This window comes from Canis lupus, chromosome 27 (genome assembly GCF_003254725.2).
Source record: "Canis lupus dingo isolate Sandy chromosome 27, ASM325472v2, whole genome shotgun sequence".
Classification (NCBI taxonomy): domain Eukaryota; kingdom Metazoa; phylum Chordata; class Mammalia; order Carnivora; family Canidae; genus Canis; species Canis lupus.
In genome coordinates, this window is record NC_064269.1 from 22,665,135 (window position 1) to 22,691,353 (window position 26,219).

At 40.8% G+C, this 26,219-nt stretch overlaps 1 protein-coding gene across 4 annotated transcripts in view; it reads left to right on the forward strand.

Annotated features, from left to right (window-relative positions):
• BCAT1 (branched chain amino acid transaminase 1) overlaps positions 1–26,219 on the forward strand; it is a 107,394-nt gene that overhangs the window by 29,763 nt on the left and 51,412 nt on the right. Inside the window, exons 1-3 of one of the 4 annotated variants that reach the window (XM_025455387.3) lie at positions 4,239–4,331; positions 5,358–5,429; positions 16,042–16,242. In XM_025455387.3, coding sequence (XP_025311172.1) covers positions 4,290–4,331; positions 5,358–5,429; positions 16,042–16,242 — 315 coding nt within the window. In that variant the 5' untranslated portion in view covers positions 4,239–4,289. Of the gene's footprint in view, positions 1–4,238; positions 4,332–5,087; positions 5,285–5,357; positions 5,430–16,041; positions 16,243–26,219 lie in introns of those variants that run through there. The other 3 variants (XM_025455389.3, XM_025455388.3, XM_049102765.1) reach the window with 3 other exon arrangements.

Consider the following 26,219-nt stretch of genomic DNA (forward strand, 5'->3'; position numbering starts at 1 on the left):
GGGGTGTCTGAGCTGGTTGGCCAGCCTTGAGAAGGCCTGAAGCCAAGAAGAAGGACTGAACTAGTTAAATATGTGGCTGGAGAAAGGGAGAGTAGCAAAAGGTGAGCCAGGGAGTTGGGGCAGAAATCAGAATTTGGGATGAGTGGGAGAGCTTTCTAAAATATTGTCATAAAGGTGATGTAAAGCTTTGAGGATTTTCTAGCCAAGAAAGGGATATGTGCAGATTTGCATTTTGAGATGATTTCTCTGGTTGCCATGCTAAGGATGGTTTAAGGGGAAGTAAGGCTGAAGATGGAGAGGCTGCTTAGAAGCTGTCGGTACTAGGATGGCAGTAATATGTCTGGAGAAATGGCAACTGTCTGGATATTTGGAGCTAGAATGTACGGACATTGATCACTTAGTTGTCTCTGAAGGACAATCTTTAGGTTTCTGGTTAGGGCAACTGCATAGAGTAGAGGTCTGCAACCTGTAGCTGACCAGCCAAATCTGCTCTGTCCTGTTTTTGTAAATACAGAGTTGTTTTTTTTTTTTATAAAGATTTTATTTATTTATTCATGAGAGACATAGAGAGGCAGAAACATAGGCAGAGGGAGAAGCAGGCACCCTATGGGGAGCTTGATGTAGGACTCCACCCTAGGACCCTGGGATCATGACCTGAGCCACCTAGGTGCCCCTATGAATATAGTTTTATGGGATCCCAGTCATGCCCATTTTTTTATGTACTGTCCATGGCTGCTTTTGAAATTCATTGATGGATCTGAGCAATTGCCTCAAAGACCACACCGCCTTCAAAGCCTAAAATATTTGCTATCTGGCCCTTCGAGAAAATGTTTGCCAACTGGGATAAATGATCATTACTTTTATTTATTGAAATATTAACACTTCCCAGGCAACGTTCTAAATAATTTACATATGGTACAATACTCCATCCCAATTGGCAAACATGAAGTGTTGCTGTGGTCCCATTTTACAGAAGCACAGGATGTGACATTCACACTCATAGCTTTGGTTACCACCTCCATGCCAGGGACTCATCAAATGTTGACTTCTAAGCCAGACCTTCTTTGGAGCTTCAGACAGGCATATCTCTAACATCTAGTCGGATAGATGGCCCAAAATTCAATATTCCCCAAATCAGACTCCTGTGTGTGCCCTCAAACCGGATCATCTTTCAGTTTTCTATTTCTTAGCAAATATCACCAACCAGAAGAGCAAGCCAGGATAGAAGGAGCCCTTGTTAGCACTTGTCTCTCCTTGTCCCTTCTCTTGTCCATTCTATCTAAAGATTGCTGAAATCTGGCTGCTTCTCTTCATCTGGATCATCTACCACCTGCCAAGTCCACCTTATTAATAAGGTCATCATTTGTGTAGGTTCTGTAAAAGTTTTCTCATAAATCCATTTCTCTTCACCCAGGCCCTCCTGCAATTTTCAAACTGCAGCCAGAGTGCACTTTCAATCCTATCAACCTCTACCCTCATTCCCCACCTAACCTACCCTTTCAAAGGCTTTTCTTATTCTTAGGATTCTCATCAATTTTATTGTTTTTATGTTGTTTCATTGTTTTTGAATTATTCTTCAGAACTGATGGGAACGTATGATAATTCTTGTCAGTACACATGAAATAAATTCTGAAGGTCAGGGTTCAATTAATTTAGTTCCCCAGCTGTGGAAGAAGCCAGTTTTATGTCCATTGCAAATTCATGTCAGGGAAATTGTCCTTAACTCCCTTTATAAGGCACTAACTAGGTAGTTGGCTCTCTGCCTACCGTCCCAAGTCTCACCTGGACCACGCACCCTCTGCTTGTCTCCACTCCAGTCCTCCCTCTCTCCTGCCTCTCTCCTGTCTCCGGGAAGCACCATGTTCCTTCCCTTCTCAGAGATGTCCTTCCCTGGAATTCATTTTCATCTCAGATGTTTTTCATCCCTTGTAGTAAATATTTTTTATCCTCCAGGTCTCTAGTTAAGGATCCCTTGATGGAAAGCCTTTCCAGACCTTTCTGAATGGGATACATTCCATTATTAGAGGCTAGTAAAACACAGGCAGCACTGATTACTTTCGCAATTTTACATTTCTAGGATTAATTGATGCTTTTTAACACAAGTGACATTTTTCTATGTGGCTAAAGGCAATGCATGATAATGGGATGGAAGTATGCTCACACTGCATCCTCGGCACGTTAGCCCAGTGCCGTCCCCAAAGTTACACACACAATAAATTTTTTAGACAGATTTTTGGCTGTAAGTACTCACTGCTCAGGAGAGAGGTGGATTGAAAAAATATATATTTGGGAGCCATCACCATATAGGTTCAGCCATGAGAATGCACAGGAAGCAAAATCATTGGGTTGAGCAAAATGAAGGCTATTAGTGACCTTGTTCAGGTGGAATAATTGGACAAAAGTCAAATTGTAGCCACCTGAAGTGGGAAGAACTAGAAGCAGTTAATACAGATGGCACTTGCACAAAGTTTGGCTCTGAAGAGATGAAAGGTATGGGTGGCACTGTGGGAATTCTTTAATAACCTCATTTTTGTATTATATATACATTCTTGACTGAAAAGCGAGGATTTACAAGTGACACTTAAAATAGCAATAAAATTTAGGGCACCTGGGTGGCTCAGTCAGTTAAGGATCCAACTCCTGGTTTTGGCTCAGGTGGTGATCTGGGGGGTTGTGAGATACAGCCCCGCATCTGATGTTGCGCTCAGCTGGGAGTGTGCTTCTCTCTAAAATAAATAAAATCTTTAAAAATGGAACAGCAAGAAAGTTGGAGCTGTGTAATGTCTACCTTTAAAACAATAACAGGCTTTTAATACATGTCTGGTGTAGTCAGTTAAAGCATTTGAGTGCAAATAAATTGTTAATAACTCAACTAAGGATTTCTTATTTTTAGGCCTGGGGACAAGATTGGAAAATGGCAGCCCTAGAGTTTACTTAGTCTGTACTTTTTTTTTTTTCTTTTTTAAATTTGATTTTAAATTTCTTCAAAGGGTCTCTGGTTTCTAGGTTTCCTGTGACCTGCCTGGGCCATATGGTCTTCAGAGCTTCCCACTCCACCCAAGCATAAGAGGCTTTGAAGGGAAGAGAGGAAAGGAGAAATGAATGTTGTTCTCTGAGTTGATAAGATTAGAGCTATATTGTCTTTAAGGCTGCATGAAATCAATTCTAAAACCAGACCAGATTTAACTGCTCTTACCCAGAAAAAACCACCCTCCCCCTTTCCAAGAACAAATCAGCCCGTCACCACTTCCTATTAATTTAAAAGCCCAGAAGAGCTCATAACTTAGGCTGACGTTACCCTGGGAGAACACAGCAGAAGAGGCAGTAGCTTCGTTTTCCCTTTCAAAGGTCTTTTTATCAGCTCCCTAAATAATTGCTTTCATGGGCTTCCATCAGAAAACTAAGTTCGATTGGGAGCTCTTTATAGTCTATTTTGCCAGAAAACACTTAATGGGTGGGTTGGGTATAAGTAGCATCGAGGTGTTTGGGCGGAAAGAGATCTTAAGAGATGTGAGCCTGGTAGCCCTGCAACACTCTGCCACAAAGCCGCCCTGAGTAAGTAGCACAAAGAAATCTAACACCCGGCGCAGCGGTTTAGCGCCGCCTTCAGCCCAGGGCCTGATCCTGGAGCCCGGGATCGAGCCCCACGTCGGGCTCCCTGCATGGAGCCCGCTTCTCCCTCTGCCTGTGTGTCTCTTATGAATAAATGAATAAAATCTTAAATCTAAAACCCAGGTTCACGTTCTTCCTCAGCAGTCTGCACGTGGTGGTGGGGGCGATGGGAGCCAGTGCACAGCTAACCATCCTGGGCTGCAAACGCGGTTTTGTCCACAGGCAGCTCTGCCCTAGCGTAAATCCATTTCCCCAAGATTGCCTTCGCCTCGGCCCAGCCCAGTGGCGTTTCCAGGCCATTCACCCAGCGGTTGTTTGGCAAATAAGGATGCTCCCGAAGTGCCTGCATCTGGAAAGGCGCTCGCGTGGGGCGCGCGCTCTCGTGCCCCAGCCCGGGACCGGGTGGCAGGGACGAGGGCTTGGGTTCCCGCCACTCACGAGCCAGAAGGACCCGGCGGCGGGAGGCTCCTCCTCCAGGAATGCTGGAGGGGCTGAGCGGCTCCCTGCGCTCGGCCCTGGCGCGGGGCCCCCGGCGGTGGCAGTGCGCACCGTGCAGCGCGCGCGCCGGGGCCTGGCCGCGCCACCTGCCCTCGCCGACCCCCGCGCGCCGCGTGCAGCCGCCGCCGCCGCCGCCGCCGCCGCCGCTCCCCGCAGCCCCGCGCCCCCGGACCCTGCCCATGGCCAGCCCGACGCGCGCCGCCGCGGCCCTCGCTCGCCAGGTACCCGGCCCCGGGCGCTTGCGGAAGGGGGTGGCGGGTTGCACCCGGGGCCTCCTGCACCGCGTCGCCGCGCATCGCCGAGCCGCCTCCGCCCAGGCGGCTCCTTTCTCCCCAGCCCTGACCCAAATCTGCGCCTCCGGCCGGCGAACTCCGCTTTGGGGAGGCCCTTGCCGGGCAGGCCGCCGGCGGGAACGCGAGGGTCGCCATGGAAGCCGCTTTGGGGGAGGAGGGGGACGCGGAATTTCTGGGCTGCGAGACCTGACAGCCGCAGCCTGCGTGCCTTCGCCATCCCCAAATATTTTGACCGCGACCTTCTGCCTCCTTGGATTCCGCGCCCCCCCCCCACACCTCCTTTTTCCCTCCCACACGTAGCTATTTAGCAGATTAGGTTTCTTTTCTTTCTTTTTTTTTTTTTTTTTTTTAAGGTCTGCAGCTTTTTCCAATTCGCCCCACTTCCCTTGTGTCCTTAAATATCTTGTAAATTACTCCCTAATTCCCTGAGGTTTGGTCCTTAACCTGCGAGGTTCGGTGTGGGTGCGCCTGCATTGCAGGACCCTGCCCTTGGGGGAAGAAAAAAAGGTTCATTCTCGTCCTCATCCCTTCTCCAGTCTTCCTATTGTGCGCCGCTGATTGACAAGACCACGAGGCTGAGCGCGCCCAGGAGATTTTTCTATAAATGACTTAACACCCCAGTCTAGACTATTTACTCGGATGGAAGGGGGACGATCACCGTCTTGCTCCTTGCTGGTGAACCCCGGCTCTGTAGGGCGACCCTGGAATCTAACCAGGCTGCCCTAAGCCAGCGGTGGAGGATGAAAACAGCTGCGTCCTCCGGAAGGGTGGAAAGTGAAGGACGGCGCTCCCCGGACGCCCTCCTTTGGGGCTGGCGCTTGGTTGGTTGATCCTCCTTTTCCTGTTTGCTTGGGTACCTGAGCGGAGGACGCAGTGTGATGGTGAGTGATGACTGATTACCCCAGGCCTCAGTTCCCCACCTGGTTTTACTCAATGAGCTTAATTCTTTTTAAGGACTGCAATAACGGATGCTCCCCGGAATGTACTGGAGAAGCCGGATCCAAAGAGATGGTGGGGACTTTCAAGGTAAGTGATTTGCCAGAGGTTAAGTGAAGCAACAGTCAACTGAATGAATCTGTTTCTTGTTGGCATTTGGGCAATTTTCACTGCGTCGGTTATACAGTAATTTAGATATGCTGACATGCTTTTTTTTTTCTGACATGCATTTTTAAATTCCACTCTTGTGGGGGTCGTTTGGGGAGCAGTAATATCTTCATATCTAAAATTACCTGGCAGTTAATTGCTTATTTCATGAATTATAACTTTTCTTGGAAAACAATTAATTTGTAAATATTCACCTGGAGGTTTATCTGATTGTATAAATAAGTATAACCATTCACTAGTGGAAAAAGTTATACTTGTAATGTTTCTCCTTAAAGCAACACCTAACATTTTACAGTAGTGTTGTGTTTCCTTATTTTCTCTCTGAATAATGTTAGATAATCTCATATGTTTGTATGTTACATAATCTCATAACTTACCAGGCTACTAATGAAGAGCAAATGAGAATCTGGTAAAAAGCACTTTGAAAATCATACAAGTACAAATATAAGGTGTATTATTATTTTCTCTATGAAGCATCATCTCCACTCCACCCCATGGTCTCCCCCCTCCCCCCAACCGTGGAGGGTTTTGCTTCTCTTTATGTCTCCCTCTCCTCTCCTGCCTATTTCAGTCACTGTCAATTGTCATCCATAGCACAGAGTGTCCTAATGATCTCACATCCTGGCAGGGTTCAGAGAGGGAGTGCAAACTTGACTCATCAATTTCCCACACTCTTACTGTGCTAGGCATTGGAAATTGAGGATAAATTCAAGATACAGTCTCCGATCTCAGGTTAAAATAAAAAAAAAAAAAGAAATAGATTAGAATATAGTAATTTCCTTCCTAGAATAAGTTTGTGAGTTTTATTTGTCCATAATATTCCTGGTCCTTTAAAGATAATATCCCCTATAGCCTTATAGCTGATCTAATCTACTCTGCTAGCCTGTGAAGACTAAGTTCTAATACATTCTGTGGACTTAGGTATTGAGAGATAGATTCTAGAAAGAATGAAATACAATGGACTATTTGATAATCTCTCAGGGTTATTTTATATAGTAGGTATATTCCTCAAAGGGTATATAGACAAATCCAATTTTTTCCCAAAAGATCTTTATATTTTTATACATAGAAAACTTATAAAGTTAAAATTAATTTGTAATGTAGGGTTGCCTGGGCATCTCCTTTGGTTGAGTGGCTGATGACTCTTGGTTTTAGCTCAGGTCATGATCTCAGGATCATGGGATCGAGCCTTGCATTGGGCTAGAGCTCAGTGAGGAGTCTGCTGGAGTTTCTCCTTCTGCCCCTTGTGTGCTCTCTCCCCTCTCTCAAATAAATAAATCTTTATTTATATCATGAATTATTTTAATCTGTTGAATTTAGATTCTTGTGTATTAGATTTTAGTTAAAGGGGAAGTGTACTGACATTGTATGCTTATATTTACATATTGAAACATGAGTTGTCATGATGGTTGTATTCACCCTGTATATGTAATGAGGCAAATGAAAAATGAAATTGATAGTTTTGGGGGGATATGGTGGATTTTATGGGACTATATTTGCTTTTGGCAAAGTTATTATTTTTTTTATTTACTCCTTTTGTATTTTTAAGCTGCTCTTTTGGGTTTCTCATGGGTATTTTTCATATTGCATCCCCTCCATTTTAATGCAGTTATCTTAAATGAGGATGCAGTTTCTCCACAAAACCCAGAAATGAGATGACTTACTACTTGGGAATCCTATAGAATCTTTCTGTGGACTCCAGAGCTGCCTTTGTTTCAAAGAGATCAGTTGTCTGTTTCTTCCACTTTCTTCTGCTTTATAGATCTCCACAGAATGTGACACTCCAAATCTCTAATTCTCCTCTTCCTACCTTTCTATTTTATTTAAGATAGATTAATTTATTTGAGAGACAAGCTAGGCAAAGGGCAGAGGGAGAGAATCCACAAATAGGTGTCTGTCCCTCCCACTCCCTCCGTTGAACACAGAGTCCCTCACAGGGCTCTATCCCAGGACCTTGAGATCACAAACTGAGCTGAAACCAAGAATCGTCAGCTGCTCAACTGAGCCACCCAGGCACCACTTTATTAAGATTCTAAATGAGTGTCTCTAAAGATAATGAACTTAGAACCTAACTTTCCAAATAGAATAAGAAAAATACTTATTATAGAACAAAGTTCTGTGTTTTCTGATAGCCTTGTAATGCCGAGATAGCTTTTAAATGTTTAAGTGTTGTGTCCAATGCAGAGAAGTACAGATACTATATTGAAGGGTGAGCAAGAGACAGGGCCTGAATGCTGGCTAATAGGGCCCTCAGGTGCAGCCAGGTTGCATTAGCGGGCTCTGGGCTTCCCCATTTCAGAGCAGATGGTTACCCAAGCATGGATTTTGAGTTAGGAAGTTTTTTTGTTTTTTTGTTTTTTTTTTAATTTTTCCTTTTATTATTTTTTTATAAACTTTTATTTATTTATGATAGTCACACACAGATAGAGAGAGAGAGAGAGGCAGAGACACAGGCAGAGGGAGAAGCAGGCTCCATGCACCGGGAGCCCGACGTGGGATTCGATCCCGGGTCTCCAGGATCGCGCCCTGGGCCAAAGGCAGGTGCCAAACCGCTGCGCCACCCAGGGATCCCGGAAGTTGTTTTTTTAAAGATTTTATTTATTTATTCATGAGAGAGAGAGAGAGAGGCAGAGACACATAGGCAGAGGGAGAAGCAGGCTCCATGCAGGGAGCCTGATGTGGGACTCGATCCCGGGTCTCCAGGATCACACCCTGGGCTGAAGGTAGCGCTAAACCACAGAGCCACTCCGGCTGCCCGAAGTTGTTATTTTTAATATGCATTGTTTTTGTCAATGTTTCTTGTCATTTCGCAATCCAGTCATATGGCCTTCCAAATTCTTCCATGAACATATGGCCTGAAACATCCTGACTTTGAAGTCATCAGAGAACATGAAGTATCGGAAAGAGACAGATTAATTATGCAGGAGAAAGTATCATTTTACAAATATTATTATTTTTATCCATCTTTGGGAAGGAAATGTGGAAAAAGGTTTCTAAACACTGATAAAAATTGTTTGCAAAATTTCTTTTATGCCAAAGATTTTTTTTTCCCCTTAGAACTAGATTTCACATCTACTTAAAGTCAGTCACAAACCTGTAGCTAATGTTGCTTTTAAAGAATTTTTATTCAGTGTACCAATTGTTTTAATATTCTTTGTTTCTCTTGGAGCTCAGGTCAAAGCTGTTTTAGTTTCTAGAATTACAGAATTTTTTTTTTTTGAGAGAGGAAATTAGACTTCTTGATGAAATTCTGAAGGCACTCAGTTGTGTATTACTTTGAAAATCTGCATGTAAGGCAATCCTTAATTACAAATTAAAAAGAGGGTTGCTATTCATATCATTAATAAATCATATCTTACAAAGGGATGTAGTAGCTTACTAAAATAGAACTAATACCTGGTAATTTAATCATTTGTATTCAATTTCTAGAAACTTAACTAGTAGTACCAAGTTATAATTACAAGAGCATCAAGTCCAGCATAAAAACACCATATTCTGTGTCTTTGCCATTAACTAACTTGATTTCATTGGGTCAGTGGATCACTGTAGGTGGTCCTAGAGATATTTTAAGGAGAAAGTTTAGAAAAGTAAAAATTACATACTGGTCCATGATCATTCTTAAAGTTGGTTCTTTAAAGATTTGTAATAACAAAAGGGTCTTTTATGAAACACAGCAAGTACAAATGATTTTTATAAGAAGTATATAGCAGTCTCTTATTTTGACATATCCAAACCCATGAGGTCAATCCATGTTTAACGAAATTTAGAAAAGAATTACTAGCACATACTTGATATGTATAATAGTTACTGTGCTAAGTGGGAGTCCAACATAACCCAAAGAAATGACTCATTTTTCCAACCGTTCAAATTCATTATAAGATTTTCTAGAGCCAAACCAAACACTTCGGTGGTTAGGATGTCTATGTGGAGGGGCTGTATGAGCAACTGCTAGGCCGTTTGAAAAGCTGAGGATACCACCAGACTGCTGGGCCAGATGGGGTGTTACAGTTTCTACACTTCTTGCTGGAGGAAGAAAGGAAGTTTGGATAAACTGGCTGCACCACATGTCCAGTGTTATAGGTGGAGGAAATGATGGGCGGAAAAAGAGGTGAGGATGGGTAGGCATCTGTGGCCAAGTTTTAGTCCTTCCATGTTAAACAGAGGCATGCAGACAAGAATGCTTAAAGGCTGGTCAGAGTTTAGGTACCAGGTCAGCGTGGACCCCAAATACAGCCCCACCCATGTCCTTGTTATCAGGTTCTGTCCCGCCAGCCTCCCTTGCAGCTGGACAGATCACTGTGACACATTTCTGACCCAATAAGCCATACAGAAATTCCTGGGAAAATTTTGCTTTTCTGATTAGAAGGAATAGATTTGTCTGCTGTTATCCTTTTCCTCCCGTATCTTTGGACCTTGATGAAATCATTAAAGCCAAAAGCTATAGCTATAATGAGCCTTCTTTTGACCCTAAGGAGAAGGCTGAGAAAAATCACAGGACCTTGAGATTATAGGGGTATGGCCAGGCCTGGCTCCTCTAGATATATGTGAGAAAGTCAACTCCTATTTGAGTTTGACTTACTTGCAGCTGAATACATTAAGTGATAAAAGGCTAATGCAGCTCATTAGTGAGAGAAAGACTTGAAAAGACAAGTTAGTGCCATACTTGGGATACTTGATTTTGCATCTGAAGTATTTGGACTTATGTATAGCCATTTAGCTTCTCATGGACTTTGAAGATTATGATCCAGGAGGGACGCCTGGGTGGCTCAGCTTTTGCACCTCCTGCAGCCCTGGACGTGATCCGGGGTCCCAGGATCAACTCCCACATCAGGCTCCCTGTATGGAGCCTGCTTCTCCCTCTGCCTGTGTCTCTGCTTCTCTGTGTCTCTCATGAATAAATAAAATCTTAAAAAAAAGATCCAGAAGCATGTGATTATGTTCAGAGTGTATAAGTAACAGATATAGGATATTTGCTATTGAACGGGTAGTAGAAATTGAGAAATCAGAATTCTTGAAAGATTATTGAAAGTACGCATGTCTTGATTATGATAGGGAAGCAGGGCTTGGAGAATGCTGTTGAGAATGATAAATTATCTTTTTTTAGAAAATATTTCTTTGAGAGAAAAATACAGCAGGAGAAAGCACGAGCCAGTGGGGGAAGGGAGGTATGCAGGGGAGAGGGAGAAGCAGGTTCCCCACAGGACTTGATCCCAGGACCCTGGGATAACAACCTGAGCTGAATTAACCCACTGAGCCACCCAGGCACCCCAGGAATGATAAATTATCTTGAAAGTAATGAAGATGTAAAGAAAATATAGGAAAAAACACAATGAGTTTGTTAACGGAGGTCATGTCTGGGAAGTGGGTGGCCAGGGTGCTAGTTAGGAATGTTATTTATTTACTTATTTTTTGAAAGTTGGGAATTTTCTACTTTTCATTTTTCTTCCCTTTACAGTAGAATTTTAAGATAATAAACACACATTCCTCTTATTAGATGAGTTAAGAAATAGAGAAGTAGAACATTATATATCAGAAATAGGGACCTGGCAACCTGGGTGGCTCAATGGTTTAGCACCGCCTTCAGCCCAGGGCCTGATCCTGGAGACCTGGGATCGAGTCCCACATCGGGCTCCCTGCATGGAGCCTGCTTCTCCCTCTGCCTGTGTATCTGTCTCAGTCTCTCTGTCTCTGTCTCTCATGAATAAATAAATCTTAAAAAAAAGGGACCAAGTTTTGAAGGAAATATATGCTCCATTTTAGATACATTAAGTTTGCAGTAACCAAGGTCTTGTGATTATGAAAAACTGTATGGCTTTTTAGAGAATTCACAAATGAGACTTGAATTTCTTAAGTGGTTCTCAGCCCTTTCAGTACTTTGGAGTCTCCTGGAGAGCCTTCTCTGAAAATTGATGTGAAGTCCCACTCCTGAATTTCTTTCTTTTTTTTCCTGAGTTTTTGTGCATTGTGGTTATGGCTTGGGAAGTGGTTATTTCCTAAAAAACCCCAACCTAACAACAACAACAAAAAAAAACACCAAAACTTCCCAGGTGAACCAATTCAGCAGCCAATGTTAAGAACCATTGCTCTTCAGGAGATCTTTAAGGGAGATAGCATGGTATGGTTCCGAGCCTGAGTGCATAGTTAGAATCACTTGGGTACGTTTGAACAACCAACCAACCTCTCCCCTGCCCTATCCTTCTGAGATTCTGGTTCAGTTCTGGAATGGAATGTGATTTAGTGTTTTTAAAACGCCTTATAGTTGAATCCAATGCATAGCCAGGTCTGAAGACCCCTGATGAGAGGAGGAAATGTAAAGGCTCAAGGAAAAAGCTCAGTGTTACCCAGGTTCTTATATTTTACCACCATCAAACTATCATTTTCTCCCTTTCTGCTTTGCTCCTTAATACTTGTTAAAAATTAGGAAATTACAGCATGGTAGCCATGTATCTAGTATTATCCCAGATGGCTACTTCTAATTGCCCAGAGTAAAGAGGTCAACTGAGTTATTTTAATTGCTAAGAACTTCCATGGTAAGGATTCCTGGAGAAATAAGGAAGATGAGGTATAGTCTTCCTTTTTTTTCTTCAAAGATTCACTTATTTATGAAACAAGAGTGGGTCCAAGAGTGGGGAGGGGCAGAGGGAGAGGGAGAGAGAGCATCCTCAAGCAAGACTCCCCTTGGAACCCAATGTGGGGCTTGATCCCAGGACCCCGAGATCAGGACCTGAGCCAAAATCCAGAGTCAGACATTCAACCGACTGAATCACCCAGGTGCAGATGGTAAACTCTTAATTGCACTGAGCCAGAACCCCTGGAGAATTGGAATGTTGATATACATTGGAATGTATACCATGAAGTACCTAGTTCTCCTGGCCCATCCCTTTCCCCTATTCCAGAAGCCACAGTGCCTCTGTGACCTTTTTTGCCACTTAATTTCCCCCATATTTCCTAAATTCCTGCCACACTGAACCTTTCCTGTTCCTTGAACATGCCAAGTCTCTTCACAGGACCTGTGCTCTTGCTTCTTCTGCTTCAAATACTTTGCCTCTAGATAGCTCCATGGCCTACCTTCTTTCTTCATTCAAGTCTTGGCTCAAAGGACACCTCATCAGGAAGGTCATTCCCAACCCTTCCACTAAAAATAAGCTTTTTCCCCTCCATCCTTTTAAGCAGCTTATATTTTCCTCATAGCACTAAGCATTTCCTGACCTCTATTTATCGACTTATTTCTTTATATTGTTTTCCCTGTCCCGAGAGAACAGGACTTTACTTGTTTTATTCCCTGAGAGTCCTTTGGGCCTATAGCAGTAAGCACATAGTAGCTCAACAGGTACGAGGTTGAATGATAATACTTGCTCACAGTGGCTACTGCCTGTCCATGGCTGACGGTGAGCTTGCCTGAGAAGGATGGGGGCTGAGCCATAGGCATCTTGGTGTCTCTTGTGCTCGCTAAGTGCAGTGCCTGAGCCATTGTGTTGGTGCAATTAGTGTTTATTCAGTGAACAAAAAGGCAAAATACTGAGAATAATAAAGCAGATGAAGGAGAAAGAGGAGCAGGGGAAGGAAAAATAAAGAATCACCCTACAGTTATTTAATATGAGGCTATGGTCTCGTTTTTTGTTCTTGTTAGTTTTTAAAGATTTTATGTATTTTGAGGCAGAACATGCACACAAGCAGGGGCAGAGGTGGAGGGAGAAGCAGACTCTCTACGAGCGGGGAGCCTGATGCAGGAGTGCATCCCAGGACCCTGAGATCATGACCTGAGACAAAGGCAGACGCTTAACCAATTGAGCCACCCAGGCACCCCCATAATCTCGTTTTAAAATATGTAGATTGTTACTGATATAAAGTATATATTCCATTGCCTATTTGTTTCATGGCAGGTGCAGTTATTGATTGGAGAGTTTCAAAATCCTGAACGGTATAAGGATCACGGGTAGTTGATTTCTTGTTGATTAGCTCATAGGAGAATTGGTTAGCTACAGATAGAAATACCTGGGAAGGTGATCTTTATTTTACCTTTGAAGAACCAAGTATTGGTTCTGTCACTGGGGGGAAAGGCTAAGGTCTGTTGCCCTTGCAGTATTGAAGATGTACCCTGAATTCAGGTAGAGAAAAACATCTGCTCACGCTCTCACTTCTCCATTTTTACGTACTCTTATCTTTATTTTGGGTCTTACTGTCCTTCCCTGTTATTGAGAAACTTTTATTAGTAGTCTTAATAGGTGAAGATTTGCATTATTTGTGTTACAGGTTTTTTTGTTTTGTTTTGTTTTAGCCCAGGACTAAGAAAAGCTGCTAAAAAAAGCGACTTAAAGCAAAATCACAAGTGCTTTATTGTGCACCAACACTGCGAAACCATTCATGTAATGAAAAATTTATGTTGCAATTTTACTCACTTTAAATGCGAGCCATCTTCTGTGGATGAATCTGTCAGGGATGGGGACGTACATCTGAGATCAGCCAAATATTTTTGGTATTTTAGATAACTTGTACTGTATTGCATGTGTGAGGCACTGTGCTAGGGTCAGAGACTTAAGTGGAATATCTACTCAGAGTTCTTGTCTAAATAGTCTAGAGGGGCTGGCAAACTTTTTAATGGGTCAGATAATAGTTTAGGTGTGAGGGCCATAAGGTTTCTGTTGTTATCAGTGGACTATGCCGTCATTAATGGATAAAGAACAGTGTGACTGTGATCCAATTAAACTTTTATTTTGTAAAAACACGCCAGAAGCCTGCAGGTGAAATTTGGCCAACATCGTATCCTCTAACCTGGTCTAGAGGATAAAGGGAGAGAAATGGATTCAAAGAACAAAGTAACTGAGCTGGAGTGTATCCCTTTAAATTCATTTTCTTGCAGTTAGTAAAGGGTTTTAAGTTAATTTACTTACTTGGGTTACGTACTGGTAGAAGAAAGTCCTCCCCCCCCCCCCCCCCCCCCGCCAATTTGGCATTTTATTGGCATATTCCAAAGTAGCATTACTAAACCTGAAAATTACAGTAATATGTTGTCTTTAGTGCCTTAGGCTTCCCTGTAATGTGAGCTTTCTAGGTGTTTTAGAATACATTCAGCATGAATATTATTCTAAAAATAAAACTGATTATTATTCATAATATATCAAATGACTAAGGCATGTGTAGGGTGGTGAATTAATCAGAAGCAATTGTTTTCTTCTTTTTTTGAGAGCATGTGTGCGCAACGATGAGGTGGGGCAGAGGGAGACTCTTAAGCAAGCTCCATGCCCAGTGTGGAGTGAAGCGTGGAGCCCAGCATGGAGCTGACACAAGGCTTGATCTCATGACCTTGAGATCATGACGCAGGCCCAAATCAAGAGTCAGATGCTTAACCAACTGAGACATCCAGTTGCCCCTGCATCATTTCAAATATAAGGATAAGAACTGATGATCTAAAGGGAACTTCTGTCCTTGATTTGGGGGGCGGGGGATGGGATGAGTACTTTTGTATATGGAGTGGAGTTTTTCCTTACAAGTCAAGGTTAATAAGTCAAACCTGTCCCTGGTTAATACTGTCTTTTAACCGATCAAAGAGCATCCCTTGTGGTTTTGTCAGCAGTCTACAGCTGTTGTGAAGTTGGTGATGGTACTGTGATTCGGGTGTATATGTGTTTGGCCATTTGTAATGGGCAAGCTGGCTATGTGGAGAGTTGGTATAATGTTGCTGTGTGAAGTTGTTTCCTATTATTCTTATTTATCTTTCTTTCAATAAGAGGTCCTTTGTTCACTGTTTCCTCAACACAGAATAGAGGATTTATGTCTTGGTGTTCATTCTCTACTTCTCTGTTTTCAAAGAGGAAAATATTTGTTTCATTCTGCTCCTTCTGTAATGCACCCAGGGGGTTTTGAAGGCTTATGCCAAGAATTCTTTGAGGGAGTTGGAGTACAACCATCGCCAAGAAATTCAGTTCTTTTTTTTTTTTTTTAAAGATTTTATTTATTTATTCATGAGAGACACAGAGAGAGAGAGGCAGAGACATAGGCAGAGAGAGAAGCAGGCTCCATGCAGGGAGCCTGATGTGGGACTTGATCCCAGGACTCCAGGACACACCCTGGGCAGAAGGCAGGCACTAAACAACTGAGCCATCCAGGGATCCCCAAGAGATTCAGTTCTTAATGACTTTTAGTTTAACATATCATTTAAGTGTTGTCTTTGTTCTAGAAGACATCCTTTACCTCTTGCCTGAGTGCTCAAAATGAGTCCTGTGGTGAGAGTGAAGAAGGCATGCTCTTTTTTCCCTCATTTTACTCCATCTGCTATTTTGTCCTTCTTTCTAAATATCACTGAATTTGGTTCTGATATTTATTAGGCAATGTACAGTCAACAAGCCAAATTTTGAATGCCGACATGATCGTTTGGCTCACAGATGTTAAATTTCTGAGTTAGTGCCACCATTTAAAAATCAAATGATTTCACTTTTTTGTGGCTGGTGACCTAATTTTGTATTTTCACCCTCTATCATCCAGCCGGTAGATGTTCAGTAACTTTCCTTTAATGGTGCTGATTTCTCTTCCCCAGGCTAAAGATCTAATAATCACACCAGCCACCATCTTAAAGGAAAAACCAGACCCCAATGCTCTGGTTTTTGGAACTGTTTTCACGGATCACATGCTGACAGTGGAGTGGTCCTCAGAGTTTGGATGGGATAAACCACGTATCAAGCCTCTTCAAAACCTGTCATTGCACCCTGGCTCATCAGCTCTCCACTATGCTGTGGAAGTAAGTACATGAGAATCAATGATGGTGATGTACTAGATCTTCACTGTGAGTATGAAGTAGCTCTTCCCACTAAAATAGCTTTGGAGTAGCATGGGCTTTATCACATTTACTTGAGGAAATCATAAATGTCTTTAAAACTTTCTCCACAGACCGTTGGATTGAAGGTAAGTCTTGCAAACTAATCTTTCAGATAATCTTGAACTTTCCATAATGTCAATAAAATAATCATTTACAGTAAATGTGAGGACAGTACGTAAGAACATTAGCAATCAAAAATTCAGTACTGTTAATATTTTACTAAGTCACTTCTCAGATCTTCTAATGACTGAGAACGTGCCTTTGAGTACAGTATTACAGTTAAATGTTAATGCTTACTTCATATTTTTATGACCAGCATTAACTTGTAGGTATACGTGTTGAGATGTGTAATTAAATGTCATCCTTCAGGCATGAATGGAATAATCATAAGCATAAAATACTAAATATGTAGAGAATGCTTTCTCTAGTCCTTGTCAGGATACACAGTTAGATCCTCTGTATACTCCTCATTCCCTTGACCCGCATTCTATTTTACTCATTTTTAATGTGTTGGACATTTTTCCCAGGATATTGGAAATTGGAAATGAGCAGTGGCCTACCTATTAAGCAAGTAAAAATAAAAATAGTAGATATTCATAACAATAACAATAAAATTACCTGTGTTTATTAAATTCTGGCAATGTACCCTGCACCTTATATGGGTCATCTCATTTAATTATTTTAAGTGAGAAAACCTCTTTAAGTAGTCAGGTTCTATAGTCAGACTTTCTGGCTCAGATTCAGTCTCTGTTACTCCATAAGGTGCTCCCTGACTTGGGAAGCTTATTTAAAATCACTTTATGCTTCCAATTTCTTTACCTATAAAATTGAGGTAGTGGTAATACTTACCTCATAGTGCTATTATAAGGATAAGGTATTTGTGTAAGCATATATGGCCATGCCGGGTGCATAATGAGAACCCAGTTGTTAGCTATGACTGTTAACCCTTAAAGCAGCCTTATCATCTTAAAAGCAGGTTCAGAAGAGTGAAGTTTCTCGGCCAAGATTACACAGTATTAAGGGAGGTCCTCCCATCCCTGTGACATCACTCTTAAACATATACACTAAAATTATGAGGAGTCCTGTCCAATTAATTTGTTTAAAATTATAAATTTGAAGAATTTGGAAATCTATTCAGTGCCCACGTGTATTCACTGGATGTTGAGTCTTTAGTTTCCATTCCCAGTTCTATCTACTTGGATGAGTTCTTTGATTATTTGCTTCAAGCCTCAGTAGTAGCCATCCTTGCCTGTGTCATAGGGTACACTAAAAAACAAATGAAATAAAGGAAGCACTTAAAAATTTGAGAGGGCAGCCCAGGTGGCTCAGCAGTTTAGCGCCGCTGCCTTCAGCCCAGGGCCTGATCCTGGAGTCTCGGGATCGAGTCCCACATTGGGCTTCCTGCATGGAGCCTGCTTCTCTCTCTGCCTGTGTCTCTGCCTTTCTCTCTGTGTGTGTGTCTCTCATGAATAAATAAATAAAATCTTTAAAAAAAAATTGAGAAAGGAAATATGGTAAATTTTAGGGCAGTGGTCTCAAGCTTAGCACATGTCCTATCCTCAGAGCTTCTGATTTCCACTGAATTTCCAGGCCATGTTAATGCTGCTGTTCCAGGGACCACACTTTGAGAACTGGTAGCTTATGGCAAGTACATGAGAAAGGATTAATGTGATTTTTGAAGCTAAAAATGATTTTTTAAAAGATTTTATTTATTCGTTAGAGACACAGAGAGGCAGAGACATAGGCAGAGGGAGAAGCAGGCTCATCGGGCGGGGAGCCTGATGCACGACTCAATCCCAGGACTCCAGGATGACAACCTGAGCCAAAGGCAGAAACTCAACCACTGAGCTACCTGGGTGTTCCAAAGCTAAAAATGATTTTGATGACCTTGGTTTTTGAAAAACTTGTTGGAAATCTATTTAGATGAGTTGAGAATGCTAATTTGCCTAGTTTTGTCAATTTAGATTTTTGTGCCCAGGATAGTTTTAAAAAATTTTAAATTACTATTAGCCTTTGTTAAATAAAAATTGAAAGCTTTTCTATATTAGTCTCCACTTACAATATAGATACAAAAAGTGTTTCGCATGAAGAAGTGGCTTTGTATGACATTAGTTGTCAATTGCAATATAACAGATTATAGCTTAAAACAACCACCATCATTTTTTTTTTTTTTTTTTTTTTTTATCTTTCATGATTCTGAGGGTTGACTCGGATGGCATAAGTGGTTCATGCTTGGGGTCTCTCTGGCAGTTTCTGTCAGATAGTGACTGGGGTTGGAGTTAGCTCAAAGACTTCCTGACTCTTGTCTGGTGCTTGGGTGGGGAGACTCAAAAGGGTGGGTGCTGAAAAGCCAAGGCTCTGCCAGAGGCTGTCTTTCTCCATGTGGTCTCTCAAGTATGATGGCTTCAGCGTAGTCAGACTTGGTAATTGGTGCCTCGGCTTCTAAGCTTTGTATCTCAAGAGACTGAACCCTGTTGGAAGCTCTGCTTCTTTTAACATCCTAACCCCCAAATCACATAGCATGACTCCTATCATAACTATTATCATGGCCATCACAAAGCCCCACTCAAGTTCAAAGAAAGGAGATACCCCTTCTTGACAAGGAATGTCAAGGTTATAGATGAGCATGAAGGACTGAAAATATTGTGTGACTATTGTTGGAAATATAGTCTTGTGATATGTATCAGTGATAAATGGGAAGATAGAGGAATGCATTTAATTTGCTTTTTTATCAGATGGGCTCTTAGGTTTAGCAGGCAAAATATTAGGATATTGATGTAGGAATTTAGGAAGTGTGATTGCCTTATGCAGAGAAAATGAATCTTGGAATTTTCTGAGGCATATTCTTTCACTTTTCTATTTACTTACTTGTTCAAGGGATGTTGAGTGCCTGCTTGGTTCCCTGGAACTGTGCAGTGTGCTCAGGATTGGATGACAAGCAAACTAGCCATGAGCTCATCCTCAATTTTTTTTTTTAATTTTATTTATTTATATGACAGAGCACAAGCAGGGGGAGCTGCAGAGGCAGAGGGAGAAGCAGGCTCTCTGCTGAGTTGGGGGCCTGATGTGGGACTTGATTCCAGGACCCTGGGATCACAACCTGAGCCAAAGGCAGATGTTTAACTGATTGAGGCCCCCAGGTGCCCCTCAGTAATTTTTAAAAAATCTTTTAACGCCCCACTAATAGGCAGATACTTTATTACAAAAATTTTCTTCCCAAATGTATTCAAAACGCTCATTCAGGCTTTTTCAAACCTATGACGGTTTCTCTTATACTGACCCATTTATGGATGCTACTTTATTGGATGCCAACCTGAGTTTAAGTTCAGTAACAGTTGTAACTGTATTTTTTAAATCTCAAAGTGAGTATATGAGCAATCTTTTTTTAAAAATATTTATTTATTCATGAGAGACACAGAGAGGCAGAGACACAGGCAGAGGGAGAACCAGGCTCCATGCAGGGAGCCTGACATGGGACTTAATCCCGGGACTCCAGGATCACACCCTGGGCTGAAGGCGGCGCTAAACCGCTGAGCTACCCGGACTGCCCCATGAGCAGTCTTCTTAAAATCTGTTCTCCTCCACTCATCAGCTCTACTGATTTTAGAGTGCTTTATTTCGAAATCTGCAACTACATGTTGTTTTTATTAATTATGAAAATATTTTTTAATAGTTGTGAAGATTTCAAATAGTGAAAAATGAACCATGAGTAGGGAACTTGGATATAATATGAAACTTGATAATAGTTAATTTTCCAGTTGAAATACTCAAATAAAACATAATTTGATAAAAATGGATAACATATATACTATTATTTAATGAATACTTACAAATGAGTGCTCATAGAGCTACCATCTAGATATAGAAATAGTACACTTGAACATCCCAGAAGGTTTCGTGTGTTCCTTCCACATCCTAAATCCTGTATCTACTGGCAACCATTGCCTTTACTTTTGTGATAATCTTTCTTTGATTTTCTTTTTCAATTTTTTAAAAAAGATTTTATTTATTTGACAGCAGAAGCAGGGGGAATGGCAGAGGGAGAAGCAGGCTCCCTGCTGAGCAGGAAGCCTGATGCAGGGCTCGATCCCAGGACCCTGGGATCATGACCCAAGCTGAAGACAGATGCTTAACTGACTGAGCCACCCAGGCACCCCATGCTTTTCTTTTTAGGTTATAAATATCTCTAACACTATAGCTTTGCCTCTTTTTGAAACTTTTTGTAAATGGAACTGTATCGTGTGTGTGCACCTATTGTTTGAGCTCAATATTGTGTAAGATCTATTCATCCAGAACGAGCACAAACATCTGTAGGGCCTGGGACAAAAGTGCAAACAGAGACGCCGTGGTCTACCCACTGTCTCTCTTCCTGCCCTGGCTCCATCCTGTACCACAAGGAGCCTCACACACATGTGGATGCCCACACCATCTGTAAACAGATGACCCTTGGCCATCTGCTGGTCAGGCACACCAGTGATACTACCTGTTTTTAGTGGGATGAACCTAAGGAGAGTCATTCAGGCTCTGAAAATGGGATCAGGGCCATTTGGGCAGGAATTCTATGGAAGTGGATACTTGGAGCCTGGTCTAAAAAAGGAACCTAGGTCCAGATGACTACTTGCCCCAAGGAAAGTTCACAGCTGGAGGAAGGCAGAGGTGAGAGGCCTTCTAAAGTGTGGAGCTCAGGGAAGAGGCCCCAGTTGCCTAGTTCTAAGAGTGGTAGGGACCGCATTGATGTATTCCTTATACGCCGTTATGTGAATATATTCAGTTTATTGTTGATGGACATTTGGGCAGTTTTTTTCTGTGAACATTCTTGTACATAGTATGCTGGTGAACTTGTTTATAAGTTTCTTTAAGCAGTTCTCAAAGTTTGGTTCACGTGCCCCTAGGCCTCCTTTCAAGAGGTTGGCAAGGCTAAAACGCTTCACGTTAATATCAAGACCTTGTTTTTCTTTTTCACTATGTGTTGACGTTTGCAGTAAGGCTCTGACACCAGCTTCTTCTGCTAGTTAGCTATCATATTCTTTAGTGCCAAGTGTTATAGTATAAGGAGTGTCAGCTTTACTTAAGAATGTTCTTGGTGAAATGGCAATAATTATTAATTTTATTAAATTTTGACTCGAGTAAATGTCATTTTAATCTGTGTAATGAGATAGCAACTTTGCCTAAAGCACTTCAATACTCTTAAGTACTACTACAGTTGTCTCAGGGAAAAGTAATTGTGTGTTGTGGACTGAATCGGCTGCTTTTTTTCACCTAGAACCATTTTACTAGAAAGAACGAACTATAGTTATTCAGACTTGGACATTTTCAGCTGTTTTTCTTGAAAGCAAATGAAGTGAGCCTGCCACTTCAAGCAACACAATGGACTATATTTGTTGCCACTGATAAAATTCTAGCTTTCAAGTAAAAATTAGAATTTTGGAAAATTTGTATCTGCCACCACAAGCTTGAGCCTTTGCACTATTAAAGAGTTTTTTTTAATGATGTTAGTGGTAATATTAACAGAGTTGTTTAAAAAAAAGTATTAACCTTTGGAAGATCTGCATAACTTGAACCAGTGTCTTCCGAATAATCATTGCGTGGCATTACAAATTTATGCATGAGTTAAGACCCATTCAAAATGCAAGACAGGGATGCCTGGGTGGCTCAGAGGTTGAGCCTCTGTCTTCGGCTTCAGTCATGATCCCAGTGTCCTGAGATCAAGTCCTGCATTGGGCTCCCTGTGAGAAGCTTGCTTCTCTCTCTGTGTCTCTGCCTCTCTGTGTTTCTCATGAATACATAAAATTAAAAAAAAAAATGCAAGACAGACTGTGATGGCTTCTGCTGTGTCAATTTGGCTGTCTGATCTGCAGTCCCCAGAATTGAATTTTTAGTCTCCTTCTAGTTAGAACACCTACAAGACACTCTTGTGACTGATGGAGGACAGAGGGAGGCATGACCATTTTACTGAATACACATAACCTTCTTCTAGGTATTCAATCAAATGCCGATCTTGGTGCTGTGTAGAATTTTGTAGATATGATTGAAGTCTCTCTAATCAGCTGACTTAAATTTAAAAGGATAATTTTTCTGGGTGAGCCTGACCTTAGGATTTCTGTGAGGTAAGAGATTCCACACATAGTTAGACTTAGCTTTCTTTCACTTTGTGTCTCCCTTTCTGACTGCCCCTTGTGAATGAGGTGCAGCTCATGCCTGCGGGTCCCAGCCTGCTTGTCATCTTCTCTCCCTGTTGGCCTGTCTTCCAGATTTCAGACTTGCTCAGCCAGTTCCTTATAATAAATCACATTGGCCAATTTCTTATAATCTGGTAATAATATAATATATGTATCTCCTGTTCTGCTTCTCCAGTTGAACTCTGATACACTATTGGATTTTACTAAATTAACACTATGAAACTTCATTGATAGTGTTTCAAATTCCACATTGCATCTAACCTTCAGGTGACCACTTGTCAATTTTTGAAGTGGTAGCAGAGAAGAAACCACAGTTACCCGAAAAGGCTATCAGCAATACTTCTCCCTCTCTCAACTGCATATCTCCGTGAGATTGGAGTTTTCTTTTTGGACTTCAAAACAATATACCGCAAGAGATTGAATGCGAAAGCAGATACAAGAATCCAGTGTCTTTCATTAAGCCACACGTTAAAGATTTGCAGTAGTAAAAACTGCTGCACTTAACAATAATCCTTTTGGAAAATACAGATATTTTTCATTAAAATATGTTAACACATCATGGTTCATTATTGTTAAATAAATTTAAATGGCTCCCTTCTAATTTCTAATATGGTAATTATTGATTGAATAACTGCACATATAAAAGCTTTTTGGGGCCTTCATAATTTTTAAAAATTTAAAAACCTCCCGATACCAAAAGATTTGAGAAATAGTGTATAAGGATATACCAAGGAATAGTGCTGCTTGTCATCATACGTATCTTCAATTTTACAAGGTAAAGGAAACTATTTTCCATAGTGGTTTTACCAATTTTTATACCCAGCAGCCATGAATAAATATTTTTATGGTTCCAAAACTTTGTCAATTCCTAATATAGTCATTATTTTAAGATTTTAGCTACTTTTGTATAATGGCATCTGATTATTGTGATATTAATTTCCACTTACTCTGAGAGGTTGAACACCTTTTCATATATTTATTGGGCAATTGGATATCTTATTTAAATCTTTTTTATTTCTAGAAGTGCTTTATATATTTTGAGTATTTTAAGTATCTTCTTTTACTCTGTTCTTTTACTCTGTAATTTTTTGATGACAAGAAATGCATTTAAATTTTAAGTTGAATTTATCAGTCTTTGCTTTTTATTTGGTAGTTTTGCATCTTAAACACGATCTTTGAACAAAGATTCTTTTCATACCCTGAGATTATAAAGGTGTCTTTCTTTTTTTTTTTTAAGTTATTTATTTATTTTTTATTTTTATTTTTTTTAATTTTTATTTATTTATGATAGTCACAGAGAGAGAGAGAGAGAGAGAGAGAGAGAGAGAGAGAGGCAGAGACATAGGCAGAGGGAGAAGCAGGCTCCATGCACCGGGAGCCCGACGTGGGATTCGATCCCGGGTCTCCAGGATGGCGCCCTGGGCCAAAGGCAGGCGCTAAACCGCTGCGCCACCCAGGGATCCCTAAAGGTGTCTTTCTATATTTATTGATTTTTGTCTTTCACAGTGAGGTCTTTACTCCTAGAAGGTGATTTTTATATGAAGTAGAAATCCAGTTTGATTTTTTTTTTTTTTTTTCTCCCAGTGGATACCCTGTTGTTCCAGCACCATTTAAAAGGACTGTTCTTTGGTGGGGGCTGGGTGTTGTAGACGGTTAAGTGACTGACTCTTGGTTTCAGCTCAGGTGGGTGATCTCAGGGTCATGAGATTGGGGCCTGCATCAGGCTCTGAGCTCAGTGCAGAGTCTGTTTGGGATTTTTTTTTTCTCCCTCTCCCTTTACCCCTGCTCCCACACAAGCATGTGTGTGTGTGTGTGTGTGTGTGTGTGCGCGCGCGCGCGTGCGTGCAGGTGCACATAGGCACTGTTTCTCTCTCAAATTTTTCTTTCTTTTTTTTTTTTTTTTTTTAAAGGACTGTTCTTTTTCCTCTCATATGCCATGCCACTTCTATTACATATATATGGATCTGCTTCTGGATCTCCATTTCCCATTGCATGGTCTATCTGGATCTCTGTTCTGTTGTTTTACTTGTCTATTTGCACAAATGCCACACTGTCTTAATTTCCAAATCATTAAGTCTTGATGTCTGTCTGGAACAAGTCCTATTTTATCTTTCTTAAAGATTTTATTTATTCATGAGAGACACAGAGAGAGGCAGAGACACAGGCAGAGGGAGAAGCAGGCTCCATGCAGGGTGACCGATGTGGGACTTGATCCTGGGACTCTGGGATTATGCCATGAGCCAAAGGCTTAACCATTGAGCTACCCAGGCATCCATTATTTTGCCTTTCAACAGTGCTTTGCATGTTCTCAGCCATTTGCTTTTCCTTATAACTCTTAAACTCGGTTTATCATGCCAATTAACTTCTGTAATTTAGTTTATTAAAGGAAAATAGAATCCCTGATGTGATTTCCATTTGGATTACATTGAATATATACATCAATTTGGGAGAATAAACACCTTTATGATATTGAGTCTTTGGATCCATGGGTATGTGATTGCTTTCTGCATTTAGTTAGGTCTCTAATGACTTGATAAAGTTTATATTGTCCTTATGGGTCTTCTTTTAGGCCCTCACTGCCCCCAAATGTTCCTCTCTCAATTCTATCATAAATAGTGTCTTTACTTTCTATTGCTGTTACATCGGAATACAATTTTGCATTTGGTTACCTTGCCTAAACAAATAATTTCAAAACAGTATGTTGATTTTTCTGGGTTTTCTACATATTTAGTCTTATCTATGTTTCATCATCTATGACAGTTTTATTTTTTCTTTTCAACCTAATGCTTTTTATCTGATGATTTGATATATTTGCCTTATTATACTTGTATAGTATTGAATTACAGTAGTCATAGGCAATTTATTATATCCCCACTCTGAAAAGGAAAGCTTAAATTTCATCATTAAACGTAATGTTTGCTGTGAGTTCATTGTAGATATTTATCACTTACCAAAGTTTCCTTCTTATCTGGGAAACTTAAAAATCTCAAATGAATGTTTAGCTTCATCAGTTGCACTTATTATATATCTAATGAGATGATCATATAGTTTTTTTAAATTATCTAAGCTGTTAACATTAATGAATCTCATTAATTGATTTTTCTAATGTTAACCTCTGCTCCTGAGATAAATTCAACTTTGTCAGGCTCTGTTACCTTTTGTATAATTTTGCATCTGTGTTACTTAATGAGATAATCATATAATTTTTACATATATTTGAACCTACATGAGGTGCATACAATTTTAAAATTAAAGTGAAGTAAATGGAACCCAATGAATTACTTTCTTTAATCTCCAGTAATGCTTCTTGAATTAAAATTTAGTTTTGTATTAATAATATAGCCTCACAGCTTTACATTAGAAAGAATTTGTGTGACATTTTGCTTTCTATGTCTTTTTGTTTCAGGTGTGTTTCACATGTTCTCTACTGGGTCCAATCTGACAACCTTCTCTTTTAACTGAGGCTTTACTCTGGATACATTTAATAAGTTAGATATTTGCACTTAAATCTAATGTAGTGCCTTGAAATTGTGCTACATGATTGATTTCTTTTCTCATGTGAGCTGAGTTTTAAGGCTATAAGCTTCTAAAGGCCTATTATTCAGTTCAAAAATTTTCTAATTTCTATTATTTTTCTTGACTCATACTCTATTTAATGATGAATTTCCTCTTTTCCAAAATGTTGACACTTTGTAGTTCTGTTACTGATACTGATTTCTT